This window comes from Hyla sarda, unplaced genomic scaffold (genome assembly GCF_029499605.1).
Source record: "Hyla sarda isolate aHylSar1 unplaced genomic scaffold, aHylSar1.hap1 scaffold_596, whole genome shotgun sequence".
Lineage (NCBI taxonomy): Eukaryota > Metazoa > Chordata > Amphibia > Anura > Hylidae > Hyla > Hyla sarda.
This window is the reverse complement of record NW_026610610.1, coordinates 162,981-186,511: the sequence shown is the minus strand read 5'-3', so window position 1 is coordinate 186,511 and position 23,531 is coordinate 162,981. Positions and strand designations below refer to the sequence as shown.

General features: G+C 46.6%; 1 protein-coding gene across 2 annotated transcripts; it reads left to right on the top strand.

Annotated features, from left to right (window-relative positions):
* The first annotated feature begins 917 nt into the window (after positions 1–917).
* LOC130340508 (immunoglobulin superfamily member 3-like) lies at positions 918–23,280 on the top strand. Of its 2 annotated transcripts, XM_056554208.1 has the most exons (9): positions 918–996; positions 3,061–3,438; positions 5,017–5,424; positions 6,260–6,625; positions 10,600–10,995; positions 15,140–15,529; positions 16,187–16,576; positions 21,606–21,992; positions 22,717–23,280. In XM_056554208.1, exons 1-9 carry the CDS (start codon positions 918–920, stop codon positions 22,923–22,925), a joined length of 3,003 nt encoding a protein of 1,000 aa, XP_056410183.1. In that variant the 3' UTR covers positions 22,926–23,280. The 2 variants fall into 2 exon arrangements, with proteins under 2 accessions (XP_056410183.1, XP_056410182.1); XM_056554207.1 differs by lacking the exons at positions 3,061–3,438; positions 5,017–5,424 and adding an exon at positions 15,609–15,977.
* Positions 23,281–23,531: the final 251 nt, after the last annotated feature.

The following is a 23,531-nucleotide window of genomic DNA, read 5'->3' as shown; positions in this document are numbered from 1 at the left end:
AGACAGAGGAGAGCATACATAGAGGGCAGCTGTATATAGGGAGGAGAGCATATGTGGAGGACAGGTTAGACAGAGGAGAGCATACATAGAGGGCAGCTGTATATAGAGAGGGGAGCATATGTGGAGGACAGGTTAGACAGAGGAGAGCATACATAGAGGGCAGCTGTATATAGGGAGGAGAGCATATGTGGAGGACAGGTTAGACAGAGGAGAGCATACATAGAGGGCAGCTGTATATAGGGAGGAGAGCATATGTGGAGGACAGGTTAGACAGAGGAGAGCATACATAGAGGGCAGCTGTATATAGAGAGGGGAGCATATGTGGAGGACAGGTTAGACAGAGGAGAGCATACATAGAGGGCAGCTGTATATAGAGAGGGGAGCATATGTGGAGGACAGGTTAGACAGAGGAGAGCATACATAGAGGGTGATTTACAGAGGCTGGAGAGAGGTTGCAGAGCATACACAAGGCCAGCTCACACAGGCCGGAGATGGGGAGGAGAACAGACACAAGGCAGTATATTGAGCGAACATGGAGTTCACAGTGAGCTGCAACATTTCTATGAAAGACTTACAGGGAGAAGAAAATAGTCATATTAAAGTAGAAGCCAAGAATAACAATTGTGCACATAGGTTTCCATAGAGGTTTGTAGACAGGGAAGTGATATATGAAGGTGACAACAATAACGTGAGAAAACCTCCAGATTGTAACAATCGGCACAAATAATTCTCCGCTTCAGAGCTGAAATCTCCCAGCTTCCCTGCTTGTGATCAGTGTTGTGGGGGTGATCGCCTGTATCCCCCGTGGTCTGTGGTCGGTTCGGCTTTGTGTCGTTGGCGTCTGGCAGTGGTTTCCTGTATGTCATTTTGGGGCTGCACTAAATGCTTCTTTGTGACAGCTCAATACACTCAGCACTATGGAGCGGAACGCAGAGCATCACCCCCTGCACCTCGTGCCCCCTCTGTACACAGGGATCCTATGGCTGAGCATTGTGGGTAAGAAGGCAATTGTAGATGGGGTGATTATAGGGTGGTAATATTATGTAAATGAAGAATAAACCTGGAGGGTTGTGTGATTGGGGCGATCCCATTGGGGTCACCAGCAACATCCCGGAACGTACCAATCCATGGGGGGCACTTTGTTTGTCTATGCCTTGAGCCTGAGCAGATAAAGGGCCCCTGTGCAGTACAGGTATACACCAGTATTATAGAAGGGACATGGTGGGGGGCCCTCATTTACAGACTTTGCATTGGGGCCCAGTGTTAGGTGTTGCCCCCCCCCCCCATCCCCTCTGTGGCCCCATTTTTGCCGCCTCCCCTGTCACAATCACCAGATGTTTCTTGCACTAAAAAAGCTGCAGACGGGAACCTGAGATAGAGACGAAGCAGAAGATCTGAGAACAGGAAACCTCTGTGGTCATCGTGAGAGATGGGGCAAGAACGAGCCCACGGGGCCCCGAACCATCCAGAGCTCCCGAAACCTCCCGTATCACTCTGCCAAGCACACTTCTGGGGGCTGACACAATAATGGGCACCATAGGTCAATGAGGTGTTTAGATGTGGGGCCCTCAGAATCATCCTGGATGGGCCCCAGGAACCCCAGTCCTATACTGGTCCTGATAGAGATAGAAGCAGAGCTGGAGCAAGGATTATTTTACACCTTAGGCAAAAGCTAATTTTACCACCCCCTTGACTCTGCCAATTGTCCCGCCCTTTCTCACGCCCCCAACATACTACTGGGGTGACACACTGTAACAAACCTCCTCCTCATGTAATCTCCTTACTACTGGGGTGACACACTGTAACAAACCTCCCCCTCATTTAATCTCCTTACTACTGGGGTGACACACTGTAACAAACCTCCCGCTCATGTAATCTCCTTACTACTGGGGTGACACACTGTAACAAACCTCGTCCTCATGTAATCTCCTTACTACTGGGGAGACACACTGTAACAAACCTCCCCCTCATGTAATCTCCTTACTACTGGAGTGACACACTGTAACAAACCTCCTCCCCATGTAATCTCCTTACTACTGGGGTGACACACTGTAACAAACCTCCTTCTCATGTAATCTCCTTACTACTGGGGTGACACACTGTAACAAACCTCCCCCTCATGTAATCACCTTACTACTGGGGTGATACACTGTAACAAACCTCCTCCTCATGTAATCTCCTTACTACTGGGGTGACAAACTGTAACAAACCTCCTTCTCATGTAATCTCCTTACTACTGGGGTGACACACTGTAACAAACCTCCCGCTCATGTAATCTCCTTACTACTGGGGTGACACACTGTAACAAACCTCCTTCTCATGTAATCTCCTTACTACTGGGGTGACACACTGTAACAAACCTCCCGCTCATGTAATCTCCTTACTACTGGGGTGACACACTGTAACAAACCTCCTCCTCATGTAATCTCCTTACTACTGGGATGACACACTGTAACAAACCTCCTCCTCATGTAATCTCCTTACTACTGGGGTGACACACTGTAACAAACCTCCTCCTCATGTAATCTCCTTACTACTGGGATGACACACTGTAACAAACCTCCTCCTCATGTAATCTCCTTACTACTGGGGTGACACACTGTAACAAACCCCCTCCTCATGTAATCTCCTTACTACTGGGGAGACACACTGTAACAAACCTCCCGCTCATGTAATCTCCTTACTACTGGGGTGACACACTGTAACAAACCTCCTCCTCATGTAATCTCCTTACTACTGGGGTGACACACTGTAACAAACCTCCTCCTCATGTAATCTCCTTACTACTGGGATGACACACTGTAACAAACCTCCTCCTCATGTAATCTCCTTACTACTGGGGTGACACACTGTAACAAACCCCCTCCTCATGTAATCTCCTTACTACTGGGGTGACACACTGTAACAAACCTCCTTCTCATGCTGCTGAATGAACGAGTGATTTGCATGCTGGTTGTCTTACTTTCTTGTGGCAGGCAGAGCGGCGCTCTAGGCGACTGCCTGTTTTGCCTGTAGGTAGAGCCGGCCCTGGATAGAAGTAAGTTTGTCTTTTCCTCACAGGTGTCTCCTGGGCTCAGCGGGAGGTGATTGTCCAGCAGGGGCCCCTGTACCGCACTGTGGGCTCCCACATCACCATCTGGTGCCAGGTCAGAGGCTACCAGGGCCCCTCCGAGCAGACCTTCCAATACTCCATCTACCTGCCGTCCGCCCCCGACAGGGAGGTCCAGATCGTCAGCACCAAGGACACCGCCTTCTCCTACGCCATCTTCAGCCAGCGCGTCCGCAGTGGGGACATCTACATAGAGCGGGTGACGGGAGACCACACCCTCCTACACATCCGCCAGCTGCAGGAACGTGACGCCGGAGAATACGAATGTTACACCCCCAACACTGACCCCAGCTTCTACGGCAGCTACAGCGCCAAAGTCAACCTGAGCGGTAAGCTGTAGAAGACTCTAGAACATTGGTCTCAAACTGTGGTCCTCCAGATGTTGCAAAATGTCAACTCCCAGCATGCCTGGACAGCCAACGGCTGTCCGGGCATGCTGGGAGTTGTAGTTTTCCAGTAGCTTGAGGAACCCTGGTTGGGAAACACTGGTCTAAACTGTAACACCAAAAAAAGAAAAAAACAGTCTTCAAATCCAGAAGGCTCTGCGGGCCTCTTCTATGAATTATGATCTTTAGATCCTAAAGGTTCTGCGGGCCTCTTCTATGAATCATGATCTTCACATCCGGAAGGTTCTGTGGGCCTCTTCTATGAATTATGATCTTTAGATCCTGAAGGTTCTGCGGGCCTCTTCTATGATCATGATCTTCAGATCCTGAAGGTTCTGCGGGCCTCTTCTATGAATCATGATCTTCAGATCCTGAAGGTTCTGCGGGCCTCTTCTATGAATCATGATCTTCACATCCTGAAGGTTCTGCGGGCCTCTTCTATGAATCATGATCTTCACATCCTGAAGGTTCTGCGGGCCTCTTCTATGAATCATGATCTTCAGATCCTGAAGGTTCTGCGGGCCTCTTCTATGAATCATGATGTTCACATCCTGAAGGTTCTGCGGGCCTCTTCTATGGATCATGATCTTCACATCCTGAAGGTTCTGCGGGCCTCTTCTATGAATCATGATCTTCAGATCCTGAAGGTTCTGCGGGCCTCTTCTATGAATCATGATCTTCAGATCCTAAAGGTTCTGCGGGCCTCTTCTATGAATCATGATCTTCAGATCCTGAAGGTTCTGCGGGCCTCTTCTATGAAACAGGATCTTCAGTTCTTTCCCATAGATTTTCAGTGGGATATTGTATTCAGTGGGTGGTTGAAGTTTTGCAACATCTGGAGGGCCACAGATTGTGACCACTGTTCTAGAATATAATGTTCTGTGTGGTAGAACCTTGTCTAGAAAGTGTGTAGCACAATAGCTGACAATATAGGGCTTAGTATTACATCATACCATAGAGCTCTATTTTTTTTTTTTTTTTGGGGGGGGGGTCAGGTTGTTCTAGAAGTTTGGAATAGTAACAGAATTTTTCGCTAGTTGTGCTAATTGACAAGTTCTAGATGCTTTATTTCGGATTCTACCCTTTACTCTAATCTAGAAGGTGAATTGGCTTTTATCTGAGTTTTCTTTTTAGAATTTGATCTAGATCTAGGGTTGTGTGTCTAGAACTTGTTTCAGATGTTTGATGATTAGTTGAGAGATGTTCTAGATTGGCTGGTGTTGTAATATCTGTTTTAGTCGTGGGGGGGGGATTGTTCTAAATTTAAGGCGTTACAGTAATTTTTCTTTCTAGATGGTTGACTCAGTATTCTACAATGGTGCTAGATGTTGACTGGTAGTCTACAGTATGTTCCGGCTGGGCAGGGGCCGTTTCCAAAATTTTCTCTACAGGTTTGGTAGATGTTCTAAAATGTGTACAAGCACTGGGCTTGTGTTCCGTTCAATAACAGGAAACTCGAGGATCTAGATGATCCCTGGTTAGCAGTATTATGTTCTAGGTGTCACGGTTTCTTCTTCTCAGTCCTTCCAGACACTCTAGAGGTCGCCATGCCTGGCCAGGAGCTGGAGAAGTCGTCGGGGGCGTCTCTGGAGGTGACCTGTCGGGTGTCTGGCAGCTCCTCTCAGCACACACATCTCGCTGTCTCCTGGTTTTTGACGACTGAAAAAGACGTTGACATCTTGTCCTTGTCCCGAGACTTTGTTCTAGTCCCTGGAGAATCCTTCTCGGAGAGGTTCATCTCTGGAGACGTCCGCATGGACAAACTAAGTGACTCCCTCTATAGACTGTCCATCCGGGACCTGCGCTCATCCGATCAGGGGGATCTCTTCTGTCAGGGGTCGGAATGGATCCAGGATCCGGATGGGAAGTGGACGAAGATCACAGAGAAGAAGTCACAGAAGACGACGCTCAAGATCTCTGCATCGAGGGGTAAGTGGGGATACTGGACACCTCTGCTATGTTTGTCTAGACTAGTATGTTCTAGATAATGTCCGGTATCTGTTGTGTAATGTCCCTGTTATCTCCTCATATGTTCTAGATAATGTCCGGTATCTTTTGTGTAATGTTCCTGGTATCTCCTCATATGTTCTAGATACTGGCCAGTTATTCTCTTATAACATTCTAGATGTCTAGTCATATATATATATATATATATATATATATATATATATATATATATAGTGTGTGTGAGTCACCCCAGTCTCTTGTTCTACAAAACATTGTCCTTGGTCACTGTGGTATCACAGACAGAATATGATGGTTCTAGAGTTGCTTGTATGACGGTTCTAGAGTTGCTTGTATGACGGTTCTAGAGTTTCCAGTGTGAAGGTTCTAGAGTTGTTCATGTGGTGGTTATAGAGTTGCACACATAATGGTTCCAGAGTTACACACGTGGGGTTCTAGTCACATGATGGTTCTAGAGTTGCTTGTGTGATTGTTCTAGAGTTGCTAATATAATGGCTCTAGAGTTGCTCATATAATGGTTCTAGAGTTGCTCGTGATGTGGTTCTAGAGTTGCTCGTGTGGTGGTTCTAGAGTTACCCGTGTGGTTGTTCTAGAATTGATAGTATGCTTGTTCTAGAGTTGACCATATGCTGGTTCTAGAGTTGCCCGTGCGGTGGTTCTAGAGTTGCTCGTGCGGTGGTTCTGGAGTTGCTCGTGTGGTGGTTCTAGAGTTGCTTGTGCTGTGGTTCTGGAGTTGCTTGTATGATGGTTCTAGAGTTGCTTGTATGATAGTTGCTTCAGAGTCCATATGTGATTCCAGGTGGAGACTTCCAGGTAGAAGTGGAGATCTCGGGCCCCAGTATCAGGCTCAGGAGCCCCCTGGAGATCACCTGCTCCGTCTCGGCACAGGGTCTCGTTGGGGGCCGCTTCCATGTCACCTGGCTGCTTAATGGGGCCATGATGGCGACCTGGGACTCATCTGGCATCAGCAGCTTTGGGACAAACTCCACCCCCCGGGGGGCAAAGAGGCAAATGTCTGTGATGAGGCAAAACCAGGAGACCTGGACCCTACGGATCGGCCAGACCAGTCAGCAAGATGGCGGCTCCTACCTGTGCGATGTTATGGAGGAGGGGACACGAAGACGCAGACAATCCCCCCCAGTGTCTGTCACCATAGAAACGCCAGGTAAGTGACTAAAGTTCTATTGTAGTTACAGACGAGCGATGGACGGTGAATGGGACCAAATCCCCAAAAAATTCAATCATCCGATTCCAAAGCGTCCGAGAAAAAGTCAGAAATGAGACTCCGAGGCCTCCTAGAACCAAGATGGAGGGAACCTCAGAGCGTCCTAATTATAGCAGTATTATAGCGGTATTATAGTAGTATTATAGCAGCATTATAGCGGTATTATAGCGGTATTATAGTATTATAGCGGTATTATAGTAGTATTATAGTATTATAGCAGTATTATAGCGGTATTATAGTAGTATTATAGCAGTATTATAGCGGTATTATAGTAGTATTATAGTATTATAGCAGTATTATAGCGGTATTATAGTAGTATTATAGCAGTATTATAGCAGTATTATAGCGGTATTATAGTAGTATTATAGTATTATAGCAGCATTATAGCGGTATTATAGTAGTATTATAGCAGTATTATAGCAGTATTATAGCTGTATTATAGTAGTATTATAGTATTATAGCAGTATTATAGCGGTATTATAGTAGTATTATAGCAGTATTATAGCAGTATTATAGCGGTATTATAGTAGTATTATAGTATTATAGCAGCATTATAGCGGTATTATAGTAGTATTATAGCAGTATTATAGTGTTATTATAGTAGTATTATAGCAGTAGTATAGCAGTATTATAGTATTATAGCAGCATTATAGCGGTATTATAGTAGTATTATAGCAGCATTATAGCGGTATTATAGTAGTATTATAGCAGTATTATAGCGGTATTATAGTAGTATTATAGTATTATAGCAGCATTATAGCAGTATTATAGTAGTATTATAGCAGCATTATAGTGGTATTATAGTAGTATTATAGCAGTATTATAGCGGTATTATAGTAGTATTATAGTATTATAGCAGCATTATAGCAGTATTATAGTAGTATTATAGCAGCATTATAGCGGTATTATAGTAGTATTATAGCGGTATTATAGTAGTATTATAGTATTATAGCAGCATTATAGCAGTATTATAGTAGTATTATAGTATTATAGCAGCATTATAGCGGTATTATAGTAGTATTATAGCGGTATTATAGTAGTATTATAGTATTATAGCAGCATTATAGCAGTATTATAGTAGTATTATAGTATTATAGCAGCATTATAGCGGTATTATAGCGGTATTATAGTAGTATTATAGTATTATAGCAGCATTATAGCAGTAGTATAGCAGTATTATAGCTGCATTATAGCGGTATTATAGTAGTAGTATAGTATTATAGCAGCATTATAGCAGTATTATAGTAGTATTATAGTATTATAGCAGCATTATAGCGGTATTATAGTAGTAGTATAGTATTATAGCAGCATTATAGCAGTATTATAGTAGTATTATAGTATTATAGCAGCATTATAGCAGTATTATAGTAGTATTATAGCGGTATTATAGTAGTATTATAGTATTATAGCAGCATTATAGCAGTAGTATAGCAGTATTATAGCTGCATTATAGCGGTATTATAGTAGTAGTATAGTATTATAGCAGCATTATAGCAGTATTATAGCGGTATTATAGTAGTATTATAGTGGTATTATAGTAGTATTATAGCAGTATTATAGCAGTAGTATAGTAGTATTATAGCAGTAATATAGCAGTTTTATAGTAGTATTATAGCAGTTTTATAGTAGTATTATAGCAGTTTTATAGTAGTATTATAGCAGTATTATAGCAGTTTTATAGTAGTATTATAGCAGTATTATAGCAGTTTTATAGTAGTTTTATAGTAGTATTAGCAGTTTTATAGTAATATTATAGCAGTTTTATAGTAGTATTATAGCAGTATTATAGTAATATTATAGCGGTATTATAGTAGTATTATAGCGGTATTATAGTAGTATTATAGTATTATAGCAGCATTATAGCAGTATTATAGTAGTATTATAGTATTATAGCAGCATTATAGCGGTATTATAGTAGTATTATAATATTATAGCAGCATTATAGCAGTAGTATAGCAGTATTATAGCTGCATTATAGCGGTATTATAGTAGTAGTATAGTATTATAGCAGCATTATAGCAGTATTATAGTAGTATTATAGTATTATAGCAGCATTATAGCGGTATTATAGTAGTATTATAGCAGTATTATAGCAGTATTATAGTAGTATTATAGCAGCATTATAGCAGTATTATAGTAGTATTATAGCGGTATTATAGTAGTATTATAGTATTATAGCAGCATTATAGCAGTAGTATAGCAGTATTATAGCTGCATTATAGCGGTATTATAGTAGTAGTATAGTATTATAGCAGCATTATAGCAGTATTATAGCGGTATTATAGTAGTATTATAGTGGTATTATAGTAGTATTATAGCAGTATTATAGCAGTAGTATAGTAGTATTATAGCAGTAATATAGCAGTTTTATAGTAGTATTATAGCAGTTTTATAGTAGTATTATAGCAGTTTTATAGTAGTATTATAGCAGTTTTATAGTAGTATTATAGCAGTATTATAGCAGTTTTATAGTAGTATTATAGCAGTATTATAGCAGTTTTATAGTAGTTTTATAGTAGTATTAGCAGTTTTATAGTAATATTATAGCAGTTTTATAGTAGTATTATAGCAGTATTATAGTAATATTATAGCGGTATTATAGTAGTATTATAGCGGTATTATAGTAGTATTATAGTATTATAGCAGCATTATAGCAGTATTATAGTAGTATTATAGTATTATAGCAGCATTATAGCGGTATTATAGTAGTATTATAGTATTATAGCAGCATTATAGCAGTAGTATAGCAGTATTATAGCTGCATTATAGCGGTATTATAGTAGTAGTATAGTATTATAGCAGCATTATAGCAGTATTATAGCGGTATTATAGTAGTATTATAGTGGTATTATAGTAGTATTATTGTCCAAAGAGAGAAGGGAAAAAAGTGGCACCAAAGAGTAAATATCCCTGTACAATAATGAAATCCTGAGGCAATGCATAAAGGGCTATCCAGAAGATTTGAAGTACTGCCGTACCTGGGGGTGCAGGTGTAATGTCAGATAACATAAACCATCGAGGAGGAGAAGGTAGAAAGACCGCACTCACCCACTGTACTTGCTGGTAGATTGCAGATTTATTCAAAATGCAAAAAACAATTCCATATGGTGGAGGACGTGGAGGGGAGAAAAAGCCAAACGGACTAGTTTCGCGCCAGCCGGCGCTTTCTCTGACTGGGCTAAAGTGCGGTCTTTCTACCTTCTCCTCCTCGATGGTTTATAGTAGTATTATAGCAGTATTATAGCGGTATTATTGCAGTAGTATAGTAGTATTATAGCAGTAATATAGCAGTTTTATAGTAGTATTATAGCAGTATTATAGTAATATTATAGCAGTTTTATAGTAGTATTATAGCAGTATTATAGCAGTTTTATAGTAGTTTTATAGTAGTATTATAGCAGTTTTATAGTAATATTGTAGCAGTTTTATAGTAGTATTATAGCAGTATTATAGTAATATTATAGCAGTTTTATAGTAGAATTATAGCAGTATTATAGCAGTTTTATAGTAGTTTTATAGCAGTATTATAGCAGTATTATAGTAATATTATAGCAGTTTTATAGTAGAATTATAGCAGTATTATAGCAGTTTTATAGTAATATTATAGCAGTTTTATAGTAGTTTTATAGTAATATTATAGCAGTATTATAGTAATATTATAGCAGTTTTATAGTAGAATTATAGCAGTATTATAGCAGTTTTATAGTAGTTTTATAGCAGTATTATAGCAGTATTATAGTAATATTATAGCAGTTTTATAGTAGTATTATAGCAGTATTATAGCAGTATTATAGTAATATTATAGCAGTTTTATAGTAGTATTATAGCAGTATTATAGCAGTTTTATAGTAGTTTTATAGTAATATTATAGCAGTATTATAGTAATATTATAGCAGTTGTACTTTTCTCTACAGAATCCCCCACCCCAAGTGTTGCGCTCCACAGTAATGTTTCGGTGATCTATGAAGGGGATTCGGTGACGCTGTTCTGTCAGGTTTCTAGGGTCTCGGAGTCTGTGGATGTCACTTGGCTCCTCATGGGGCCCCGGGGTCAGTGGGTGGAGGTCGCTTCCCTGAGACGTAATGGAGCGGTGGAGGCAGTGGGTGAATATATCCAGAGACATGTGACTGGTCACCTGACGGCGCAGAGACTCAGTAATGGACTCCATTCTTTGACATTAGACAACATGGCGGAAGGAGACGGTGGACAGTACAGCTGCCGCCTCACAGAGTTCATGATGCGACCGGATGACGAGTGGAGAAACGCGACCTACGACAGCAACCGGATCCAGACTGATGTGCGGCCCCTCGGTAAGGACCACGATACCTGTAATCACACATGTCTATAGACAGGACGGCTGATAACAGGGAGCACTAGACTACACTCGTGCCCTGTACACACTCTCCCGGACAGATACAAAACACGAGGGTGAGAGGAGACGTCTACGAGATCGGAGCGGAAGGAAAACCACAAAACCAAGAGACGTCTACAAGACACGAAGCAGAGAGTCAGAGGGGGGGGGGGGCGGTGTGCAGAGAGGGGGGGCGGTGTGCAGAGAGGGGGGGCGGTGTGCAGAGGGGGGGGGCGGTGTGCAGAGGGGGGGGGGGCGGTGTGTAGAGGGGGGGCAGTGTGTAGAGGGGGCAGTGTGCAGAGGGGGGGGCGGTGTGCAGAGAGGGGGGGCGGTGTGCAGAGGGGGGGGCGGTGTGCAGAGAGGGGGGTCGGTGTGCAGAGAGGGGGTCGGTGTGCAGAGAGGGGGTCGGTGTGCAGAGAGGGGGGGCGGTGTGCAGAGAGGGGGTCGGTGTGCAGAGAGGGGGGGCGGTGTGCAGAGAGGGGGTCGGTGTGCAGAGAGGGGGGGCGGTGTGCAGAGGGGGGGGGGGGCGGTGTGCAGAGAGGGGGGCGGTGTGCAGAGAGGGGGGGCGGTGTGCAGAGGGGGGGGGGGGCGGTGTGCAGAGAGGGGGGGCGGTGTGCAGAGAGGGGGGGGCGGTGTGCAGAGGGGGGGGGGGCGGTGTGCAGAGGGGGGGCGGTGTGCAGAGAGGGGGGGCGGTGTGCAGAGAGGGGGGGCGGTGTGCAGAGGGGGGGGGCGGTGTGCAGAGAGGGGGGGCGGTGTGCAGAGAGGGGGGGGCGGTGTGCAGAGAGGGGGGGCGGTGTGCAGAGGGGGGGGGGGGGCGGTGTGCAGAGGGGGGGCGGTGTGCAGAGAGGGGGGGCGGTGTGCAGAGGGGGGGGGAGGTGTGCAGAGAGGGGGGGCGGTGTGCAGAGAGGGGGTCGGTGTGCAGAGAGGGGGGGGCGGTGTGCAGAGAGGGGGGGCGGTGTGCAGAGAGGGGGGGCGGTGTGCAGAGAGGGGGGGGGTGTGCAGAGGGGGGGGGGAGGTGTGCAGAGAGGGGGGGCGGTGTGCAGAGAGGGGGTCGGTGTGCAGAGAGGGGGGTCGGTGTGCAGAGAGGGGGGGCGGTGTGCAGAGAGGGGGGGCGGTGTGCAGAGAGGGGGGGCGGTGTGCAGAGGGGGGGGCGGTGTGCAGAGGAGGGGGGGCGGTGTGCAGAGGAGGGGGGGCGGTGTGCAGGGGGGGGCGGTGTGCAGAGGGGGGGCGGTGTGCAGAGGAGGGGGGGGCGGTGTGCAGAGAGGGGGGGCGGTGTGCAGAGAGGGGGGGCGGTGTGCAGAGAGGGGGGGCGGTGTGCAGAGAGGGGGGGCGGTGTGCAGAGAGGGGGGCGGTGTGCAGGGGGGGGGGCGGTGTGCAGGGGGGGGGGCGGTGTGCAGAGGAGGGGGGGCGGTGTGCAGAGGAGGGGGGGCGGTGTGCAGAGGAGGGGGGGCGGTGTGCAGGGGGGGGCAGTGTGCAGAGGGGGGGCGGTGTGCAGAGGAGGGGGGGGCGGTGTGCAGAGAGGGGGGGCGGTGTGCAGAGAGGGGGGGCGGTGTGCAGAGAGGGGGGGCGGTGTGCAGAGAGGGGGGGCGGTGTGCAGAGAGGGGGGCGGTGTGCAGGGGGGGGGCGGTGTGCAGGGGGGGGGGCGGTGTGCAGAGGAGGGGGGGCGGTGTGCAGAGAGGGGGGCGGTGTGCAGAGGGGGGGGGCGGTGTGCAGAGGAGGGGGGGGGGGCGGTGTGCAGAGAGGGGGGGGCGGTGTGCAGAGGGGGGCGGTGTGCAGAGGGGGGCGTTTCCATCGTGATAGAAGATTGCGAGGGTCCCATACTGGAGATTGCGGGGGTCCATACTGTCTCTCTCGCCCTCTGTCTCTCTCGCCCTCTGTCTCTCTCTCGCCCTCTGTCTCTCTCTCGCCCTCTGTCTCCCCGTCCTTACATCTCTCGCCCTCTGTCTCTCTCGCCCTCTTTCTCTCTCTCTCGCCCTCTTTCTCTCTCGCCCTCTGTGTCTCTCTCGCCCTCTGTCTCTCTCTCGCCCTCTGTCTCTCTCGCCCTCTGTCTCCCCGTCCTCACATTTCTCGCCCTCTGTCTCTCTCGCCCTCTGTCTCTCTCTCGCCCTCTGTCTCTCTCTCGCCCTCTGTCTCTCTCGCCCTCTGTCTCTCTCACCCTCTGTCTCTCTCTTGCCCTCTGTCTCTCTCTCGCCCTCTGTCTCCCCGTCCTCACATCTCTCGCCCTCTGTCTCTCTCGCCCTCTTTCTCTCTCTCGCCCTCTTTCTCTCTCGCCCTCTGTGTCTCTCTCGCCCTCTGTCTCCCCGTCCTCACATTTCTCGCCCTCTGTCTCTCTCGCCCTCTGTCTCTCTCGCCCTCTGTCTCTCTCTCGCCCTCTGTCTCTCTCTCTCGCCCTCTGTCTCTCTCTCTCGCCCTCTGTCTCTCTCTCGCCCTCTGTCTCTCTCTCACCCTCTGTCTCTCTCTCGCCCTCTGTCTCTCTCACGCCCTCTGTCTCTCTCTCACCATCTGTCTCTCTCGCCCTCTGTCTCTCTCTCGCCCTCTGTCTCTCTTGCCCTCTGTCTCTCTCTCGCCCTCTGTCTCTCTCTCGCCCTCTTTCTCTCTCTCGCCCTCTTTCTCTCTCGCCCTCTGTCTCTCTCTCGCCCTCTGTCTCTCTCTCGCCCTCTGTCTCTCTCTCGCCCTCTGTCTCTCTCTCGCCCTCTGTCTCTCTCTCGCCCTCTGTCTCTCTCTCGCCCTCTGTCTCCCCGTCCTCACATTTCTCGCCCTCTGTCTCTCTCGCCCTCTGTCTCTCTCGCCCTCTGTCTCCCCGTCCTCACATTTCTCGCCCTCTGTCTCTCTCGCCCTCTGTCTCTCTCTCGCCCTCTGTCTCTCTCGCCCTCTGTCTCTCTCTCGCCCTCTGTCTCTCTCTCTCGCCCTCTGTCTCTCTCTCTCGCCCTCTGTCTCTCTCTCTCGCCCTCTGTCTCTCTCTCGCCCTCTGTCTCTCTCTCGCCCTCTGTCTCTCTCGCCCTCTGTCTCTCTCACGCCCTCTGTCTCTCTCTCACCATCTGTCTCTCTCGCCCTCTGTCTCTCTCTCGCCCTCTGTCTCTCTTGCCCTCTGTCTCTCTCGCCCTCTGTCTCTCTCTCGCCCTCTGTCTCCCTGTCCTCACATCTCTCGCCCTCTGTCTCTCTCTCGCCCTCTGTCTCTCTCTCGCCCTCTTTCTCTCTCTCGCCCTCTTTCTCTCTCTCGCCCTCTTTCTCTCTCGCCCTCTGTCTCTCTCTCGCCCTCTGTCTCTCTCTCGCCCTCTGTCTCTCTCTCGCCCTCTGTCTCTCTCTCGCCCTCTGTCTCTCTCTCGCCCTCTCTCTCTCTCGTGTCTCCCCGTCCTCACATCTCTCGCCCTCTGTCTCTCTCTCGCCCTCTTTCTCTCTCTCACCCTATCTCTCGCCCTCTGTCTCTCTCTCGCCCTCTGTCTCTCTCTGGCCCTCTGTCTCTCTCTGGCCCTCTGTCTCTCTCTCGCCCTCTGTCTCCCTGTCCTCACATCTCTTGCCCTCTGTCTCTCTCTCGCCCTCTTTCTCTCTCTCACCCTATCTCTCGCCCTCTGTCTCTCTCTCGCCCTCTGTCTCTCTCTCGCCCTCTGTCTCCCCGTCCTCACATTTCTCGCCCTCTGTCTCTCTCGCCCTCTGTCTCTCTCTCTCGCCCTCTGTCTCTCTCTCGCCCTCTGTCTCTCTCTCTCGCCCTCTGTCTCTCTCTCGCCCTCTCTCTCGCCCTCTCTCTCTCTCTCGCCCTCTGTCTCTCTCTCGCCCTCTGTCTCTCTCTCGCCCTCTGTCTCTCTCTCGCCCTCTGTCTCCCCGTCCTCACATTTCTCGCCCTCTGTCTCTCTCGCCCTCTGTCTCTCTCTCGCCCTCTGTCTCTCTCTCGCCCTCTGTCTCTCTCTCTCGCCCTCTGTCTCTCTCTCTCGCCCTCTGTCTCTCTCTCGCCCTCTGTCTCTCTCTCTCACCCTCTGTCTCTCTCTCGCCCTCTGTCTCTCTCTCTCGCCCTCTGTCTCTCTCTCGCCCTCTGTCTCTCTCTCTCACCCTCTGTCTCTCTCTCGCCCTCTGTCTCCCCGTCCTCACATTTCTCGCCCTCTCTGCAGGTTCGGAGCTGAAGGTGGTCCTCAGGTCCCGGGACCAGCGGGTGAGGTCGGGGGCCCCCGTCGGTCTCTTCTGTAGGGTCTCTGCGGGGTACGGACTCCAGGATAAGCTGATCACCTGGTTCTGGGACTTCCAGCCGACTTCTGGATCAGTCCGGACCCTGGTGAATGTCTCCGGAGATGGCGGACCGTTCTGGGACGACTCCACCCGCGGCTTCCAAGGAGAGGCCCAGATCTCCATAGTGGGGCAGACAAACACCCTGAAGATCTACCGTGTCCAGCGCCAGCATCAGGGGGCGTACAGCTGCAGGGTCACCGTCCGAAAGAGAGGCGTCCCCGCACCTCCCGCCTCGGCCTCCTCCATTACTATGAATGTAAACGTCCAATTACCAGGTACCTAGAACCGGACATGAAATCCAGCGTCTCCGCGGAGATACCTACCTGCACTGATACTGTTCTCTCTCCTCGGCAGCCGCTCGTCTCCAGGTGGACGCCTCTCATCGGGTTGTCATGGTGACCGGTGGTCAGGATGAGGCTCTCGTGTATTGTAACGTTACGTCCGTGACTCCAGGCGCCGTCCACCATATTGGGTGGTTCTCGATGTCGTCTGCCGTGAACGTCCTGAACGTGACCCATGAGGGGCTGAGCTCCCACAATCCCTCATTTCCGTGGCTCCTCAGTGAACGTGTTTCCCCCCACACGACAATCCTCCGTATTCTGCGCCCGCGGCTCCTGGGATCCTTCTACTGTGCGGTGCGAGAACTGATGCAGGAGAGCGGAGAGTGGACGAGGCTGGCGGAGAAGACGTCCGGGGTCACACGACTAACGCTCAGTCCCTCAGGTGAGGACTTACTGTACCCTACACTCAGCGCCATCTTACCACCACGATAACTGTAAACCAATAAGCCGCGCCATTCTCTTCTCAGATACTGATTCGTGTAATATACCCCCCCCCCCACTACAGCCGATCCCGTCTACCCTCCTGCCCCGTCTCATGCCCCTCGGATGCCCCCGACCCCAGATCTTCTCCTTTCTGTTTTTCTATTGCAGATAAAATACTGAAAGTCGCCCAAGAGAATGTGAGCGGTGCGGCTGGTGTGGGGGGTGACGTGGTGCTGCGCTGCCCCCTGGAGGAGGTTGGGAGCTCTGCAGCCATCTACTCTGTGTCCTGGTACCATCAGGTGGCGCCGCTCTCCCACCACAACCTCCTGTACAGAGTCAGCAGGGAGGGGGTGACTGAGTATAAGGAGGGTCTGGCAGAACGCCTGCAAGTGGTGGTGGCTGCGAGGGGGAATTACAGCTTAATCCTGCGCAGTGTGGGCCCAGAGGATGCTGGGAGATATCACTGCCAAGTGGAGGAGTGGAGGCTGCAAGAGGACGGCTGGAGGCTGGAGGCCCTCAATACCTCAGGATACCTGACGCTCACGGTCAGCGCGCCAGGTAAGAGAAGAACTGCTGCTGGCTGCACCCCATGATCGCGGGGTTCTGGTCAGTATAATATAGATTAGGGGTTCTGATCAGTATTATATAGATTAGGGGTTCTGATCAGTATAATATAGATTAGGGGTTCTGATCAGTATTATATAGATTAGGGGGTTCTGATCAGTATAATATAGATTAGGGGGTTCTAATCAGTATAATATAGATTGGGGGTTCTGATCAGTATTAGACAGATTGTGAAGTTCTGATCAGTATAAAATAGATTAGGGGGTTCTGATTAGTATTATATAGATTGGTGGGTTCTGATTAGTATTATATAGATTGGTGGGTTCTGATCAGTATTATATAGATTAGGGGTTCTGATCAGTATAATATCGATTAGGGGGTTCTGATCAGTATAAGACAGATTGTGACGTTCTGATCAGTATAATATAGATTGAGGGGTTCTGATCAGTATAATATAGATTGGTGGGTTCTGATCAGTATAAGACAGATTGTGAAGTTCTGATCAGTATAAAATAGATTAGGGGGTTCTGATTAGTATAATATAGATTGAGGGGTTCTGATCAGTATAATAGAGATTGAGGGGTTCCTATCAGTATAATATAGATTGGTGGGTTCTTATCAGTATAAGACAGATTGTGAAGTTCTGATCAGTATAAAATAGATTAGGGGGTTCTGATCAGTATAATATAGATTAGGGGGTTCTGATCAGTATTATATAGATTAGGGGTTCTGATCAGTATAATATAGATTAGGGGGTTCTGATCAGTATTATATAGATTAGGGGGTTCTGATCAGTATTATATAGATTAGGGGTTCTGATCAGTATAATATAGATTTGGGGGTTCTGATCAGTATAAAACAGATTGTGACGTTCTGATCAGTATAATATAGATTGAGGGGTTCTGATCAGTATAATATAGATTGGTGGGTTCTAATCAGTATAAGACAGATTGTGAAGTTCTGATCAGTATAAAATAGATTAGGGGGTTCTGATCAGTATAATATAGATTGGGGTTCTGATCAGTATAATATAGATTAGGGGGTTCTGATCAGTATAATATAGATTAGGGGGTTCTGATCAGTATCATATAGATTGGAGGTTCTGATCAGTATCATATAGATTGGGGGTTCTGATCAGAATCATATAGATTGGGGGTTCTGATCAGTATAATATAGGTTGAGGGGTTCTGATCAGTATAATATAGGTTGAGGGGTTCTGATCAGTATATAGATTGGGGGTTCTGATCAGTCTATAGATTGGGGAGTTCTGATCAGTATCGTATAGATTGGGGGATTCTGATCAGTATAATATAGATTGGGGAGTTCTGATCAGTATAATATAGGTTGAGGGGTTCTGATCAGTATAATATAGATTGGGGGTTCTGATCAGTATAATATAGATTGGGGGGGTCTGATCAGTATAATATAGATTGGGGGTTCTGATCAGTATAATATAGATTGGGGGGGTCTGATCAGTATAATATAGATTGGGGGTTCTGATCAGTATAATATAGGTTGTGGGTTCTGATCCGTATAATATAGATTGGGGGTTCTGATCAGTATCATATAGATTGGGGGGTTCTGATCAGTATCATATAGATTGGGGGGTTCTGACCAGTATAATACAGATTGGGGGATTCTGATCAGTATAATATCGATTAGGGGGTTCTGATCAGTATAAGACAGATTGTGACGTTCTGATCAGTATAATATAGATTGAGGGGTTCTGATCAGTATAATATAGATTGGTGGGTTCTGATCAGTATAAGACAGATTGTGAAGTTCTGATCAGTATAAAATAGATTAGGGGATTCTGATTAGTATAATATAGATTGAGGGGTTCTGATCAGTATAATAGAGATTGAGGGGTTCTGATCAGTATAATATAGATTGGGGGTTCTGATCAGTATAATATAGATTGGGGGGGTCTGATCAGTATAATATAGATTGGGGGGGTCTGATCAGTATAATATAGATTGGGGGTTCTGATCAGTATAATATAGGTTGTGGGTTCTGATCAGTATAATATAGATTGGGGGGTTCTGATCAGTATAATATAGATTGGGGTTTCTGATCAGCATAATATAGATTGGGGGGTTCTGATCAGTATAATATAGATTGGGGGGTTCTGATCAGTATAATATAGATTGGGGGGTTCTGATCAGTATAATATAGATTGGGGGTTCTGATCAGTATAATATAGATTGGGGTTCTGATCAGTATAATATAGATTGGGGGGTTCTGATCAGCATAATATAGGTTGAGGGGTTCTGATCAGTATAATATAGGTTGGGGGTTCTGATCAGTATAATATAGATTGTGGATTCTGATCAGTATAATATAGATTGGGGAGTTCTGATCAGTATAATATAGATTGGGGTTCTGATCAGTATAATATAGATTGGGGGTTCTGATCAGTATAATATAGATTGGGGGATTCTGATCAGTATAATATAGATTGGGGGGTTCTGATCAGTATAATATAGATTGGGGGATTCTGATCAGTATAATATAGATTGGGGGGTTCTGATCAGTATAATATATATTGGGTGGTTCTGATCAGTATAATATAGATTGGGGGGTTCTGATCAGTATAATATAGATTGGGGGGTTCTGATCAGTATAATATAGATTGCGGATTCTGATCAGTATCATATAGATTGGGGGGGTTCTGATCAGTATAATATAGATTGGGGTATTCTGATCAGTATAATATAGATTGGGGGGTTCTGATCAGTATAATATAGATTGGGGATTCTGATCAGTATAATATAGATTGGGTGGTTCTGATCAGTATAATATAGATTGGGGGGTTCTGATCAGTATAATATAGATTGGGGGGTTCTGATCAGTATAATATAGATTGGGGGGTTCTGATTAGTATAATATATATTGGGTGGTTCTGATCAGTATAATATAGATTGGGTGGTTCTGATCAGTATAATATAGATTGGGGGGTTCTGATCAGTATAATATAGATTGGGGGGTTCTGATCAGTATAATATAGATTGGGGGGTTCTGATCAGTATAATATAGATTGGGGTTCTGATCAGTATAATATAGATTGGGGGGTTCTGATCAGTATAATATAGATTGGGGGGTTCTGATCAGTATAATATAGATTGGGGGTTCTGATCAGTATAATATAGATTGGGGGTTCTGATCAGTATAATATAGATTGGGGGGTTCTGATCAGTATAATATAGATTGGGGGGTTCTGATCAGTATAATATAGATTGGGGATTCTGATCAGTATAATATAGATTGGGGGTTCTGATCAGTATAATATAGATTGGGGGTTCTGATCAGTATAATATAGATTGGGGGGTTCTGATCAGTATAATATAGATTGTGGATTCTGATCAGTATAATATAGATTGGGGGGTTCTGATCAGTATAATATAGATTGGGGGTTCTGATCAGTATAATATAGATTGTGGATTCTGATCAGTATAATATAGATTGGGGGGTTCTGATCAGTATAATATAGATTGGGGGGTTCTGATCAGTATAATATAGATTGGGGGTTCTGATCAGTATAATATAGATTGGGGGGTTCTGATCAGTATAATATAGATTGGGGGGTTCTGATCAGTATAATATACATTGTGGATTCTGATCAGTATAATATAGATTGGGGGGTTCTGATCAGTATAATATAGATTGGGGGGTTCTGATCAGTATAATATAGATTGGGGGGTTCTGATCAGTATAATATAGATTGGGGGGTTCTGATCAGTATAATATAGATTGGGGGTTCTGATCAGTATAATATAGATTGGGGGTTCTGACCAGTATAATATAGATTGGGGGGTTCTGATCAGTATAATATAGATTGGGTGGTTCTGATCAGTATAATATAGATTGGGGGGTTCTGATGAGTATAATATAGATTGGGGGGTTCTGATCAGTATAATATAGATTGTGGGTTCTGATCAGTATAATATAGATTGTGGATTCTGATCAGTATAATATAGATTGGGGGGTTCTGATCAGTATAATATAGATTGGGTGGTTCTGATCAGTATAATATAGATTGGGGGGTTCTGATCAGTATAATATAGATTGGGGGTTCTGATCAGTATCATATAGATTGGGGGGTTCTTATCAGTATCATATAGATTGGGGAGTTCTGATCAGTATAATATAGGTTGTGGGTTCTGATCAGTATAATATAGATTGGGTGGTTCTGATCAGTATAATATAGATTGGGGGGTTCTGATCAGTATAATATAGATTGGGGGGTTCTGATCAGTATAATATAGATTGGGGGGTTCTGATCAGTATAATATAGATTGGGGGGTTCTGATCAGTATAATATAGATTGGGGGGTTCTGATCAGTATAATATAGATTGGGGGGTTCTGATCAGTATAATATAGATTGGGGGGTTCTGATCAGTATAATATAGATTGGGGGGTTCTGATGAGTATAATATAGATTGGGGGTTCTGATCAGTATCATATAGATTGGGGGGTTCTTATCAGTATCATATAGATTGGGGAGTTCTGATCAGTATAATATAGGTTGTGGGTTCTGATCAGTATAATATAGATTGGGTGGTTCTGATCAGTATAATATAGATTGGGGGGTTCTGATCAGTATAATATAGATTGGGGGGTTCTGATCAGTATAATATAGATTGGGGGGTTCTGATCAGTATAATATAGATTGGGGGTTCTGATCAGTATAATATAGGTTGTGGGTTCTGATCAGTATAATATAGATTGGGGGGTTCTGATGAGTATAATATAGATTGTGACATTGCCATGGATTCTAGGTTTATATAATAGATCTGTGTAAGGTTCTGGATAGGAACAGATTTAGGGGTTTGGATCACTTTAACACGTTGTTGGGCGCCAAACCAGTACATGCAGGTGTGAGATCCTAATAGATCATTCTACAGGGGGGGAGGGGTGGATCAGGTTCTTGATCAGTTTCTAGTGAGTTGAGGGGTTCTAGATAAGTGCGTTCTGACAAGTACGGAGAACCCCATAACCCTTGTTCTTCATTATTCTCTCCAGAGGATCGGCTGAGTGTGAACCGCACTGCATTAACCCTTGTGGCTCCAGAAGGTTCCAGCCTGGCCTTGTTGTGTCATGTTCTGTCCACATCCGTCTCCGGATCCATCTTCTCCGTCTCCTGGTGGAAGGTTCTGGTCCCCGGGCACCAGCTGCTCTTTAATGCCAGTCACCTGGGTCAGATGGTGTACCCCCGGGAGGAGGGCCTCCGCCTCCAGTACCAGCGGACATCACAGCAGACGTTCCAGCTGAGGATCCTGCGCACAAACCAGGGAGACGCTGGAATCTACTACTGCAGGATCCAGGAATGGGGGCGAGCGCCCCGCGGGGGATGGTACCAGATAGGACAACAACGGGGAGGAAACGTGTCTGTGAGCATCCGGGCCCCAGGTAAGTGACCTCCAGAGCTGCACTCACTATTCTGCTGGTACGTCACGTCTTATCCTCCAGAGCTGCACTCACTATTCTGCTGTTACATCACGTATTATCCTCCAGAGCTGCACTCACTATTCTGCTGTTACATCATGTCTTATCCCCCAGAGCTGCACTCACTATTCTGCTGTTACATCAGGTCTTATCCTCCAGAGCTGCACTCACTATTCTGCTGTTACATCAGGTCTTATCCTCCAGAGCTGCACTCACTATTCTGCTGTTACATCATGTCTTATCCTCCAGAGCTGCACTCACTATTCTGCTGTTACCTCAGGTCTTATCCTCCAGAGCTGCACTCACTATTCTGCTGTTACATCATGTCTTATCCTCCAGAGCTGCACTCACTATTCTGCTGTTACATCATGTCTTATCCTCCAGAGCTGCACTCACTATTCTGCTGTTACCTCAGGTCTTATCCTCCAGAGCTGCACTCACTATTCTGCTGTTACATCATGTCTTATCCTCCAGAGCTGCACTCACTATTCTGCTGTTATACCATGTCTTATTCTTCAGAGCTGCGCTCACTATTCTGCTGTTACATCATGTCTTATCCTCCAGATCTGCACTCACTATTCTGCAGTTACATCATGTCTTATCCTCCAGAGCTGCACTCACTATTCTGCAGTTACATCATGTCTTATCCTCCAGAGCTGCACTCACTCTTCTGCTGTTATCCTCGCAGGTGTCAGCCCTCCCATCTGCCTACCCCCATCGCTCTTCTACTTCCTGCTCCTCGTCTTCGTTCTCTTCCTCTTGCTCCTCGTGGGTCTTGGGTGGAAACTTCTGACAAGATGGAGGAACAAGATGAACACAGACCAGAGGGGGGAGGGGCCTAAGACTGAAGAGGCGGAGCCGATCCAGATGCAACCTATGAAGGAGCTTAGTCACTGACTAATAGCGAAGCTGCAGAATGTTCCAGTAGTCAGTGTCACAGTCAGTGGGCGGCGGCGTTCACACTACAGATGGTGGATGACGGTAATGGCCCCTCGGAGAAGCAGTTGGCTCTCGTGTCCTGGCGCCGCTTATCTTGGTGGAGAACCGCACTGCACGTGAAGGGGGAGGGGCGATTACCAAAACCTTCCACATCCCCAGAGACATGGACCGGCAGAGGACAGGGGCAAAGATTCTCCCCCAAATGGAAAGGACCGCAGGGGCGGTACAAGCCCTTCTGTCCAGGGATTGGATGCACTGGCCCCGCCTCTTCTTTTGTTGACGCCCCCGCTGTACTCCACAACCTGTAAACTAATAAAACGTCTGATTAACATCTCTGTCCTGTCACTGATCAGAGCGGAACCATCCGAGAGAAAGTATGTGACCCCCCCCCCCCCCATATCCCTGCAATACAGAGGACAATACATAGAATACAAGGGCACTAGTAACTGAATATGGGCTGGATTCACATTATATCGGGGGCCCATGACTGATCCACATTGTAGGACACTCCCCGACTGATCCACATTGTAGGACACTCCCCGACTGATCCACATTGTAGCACAC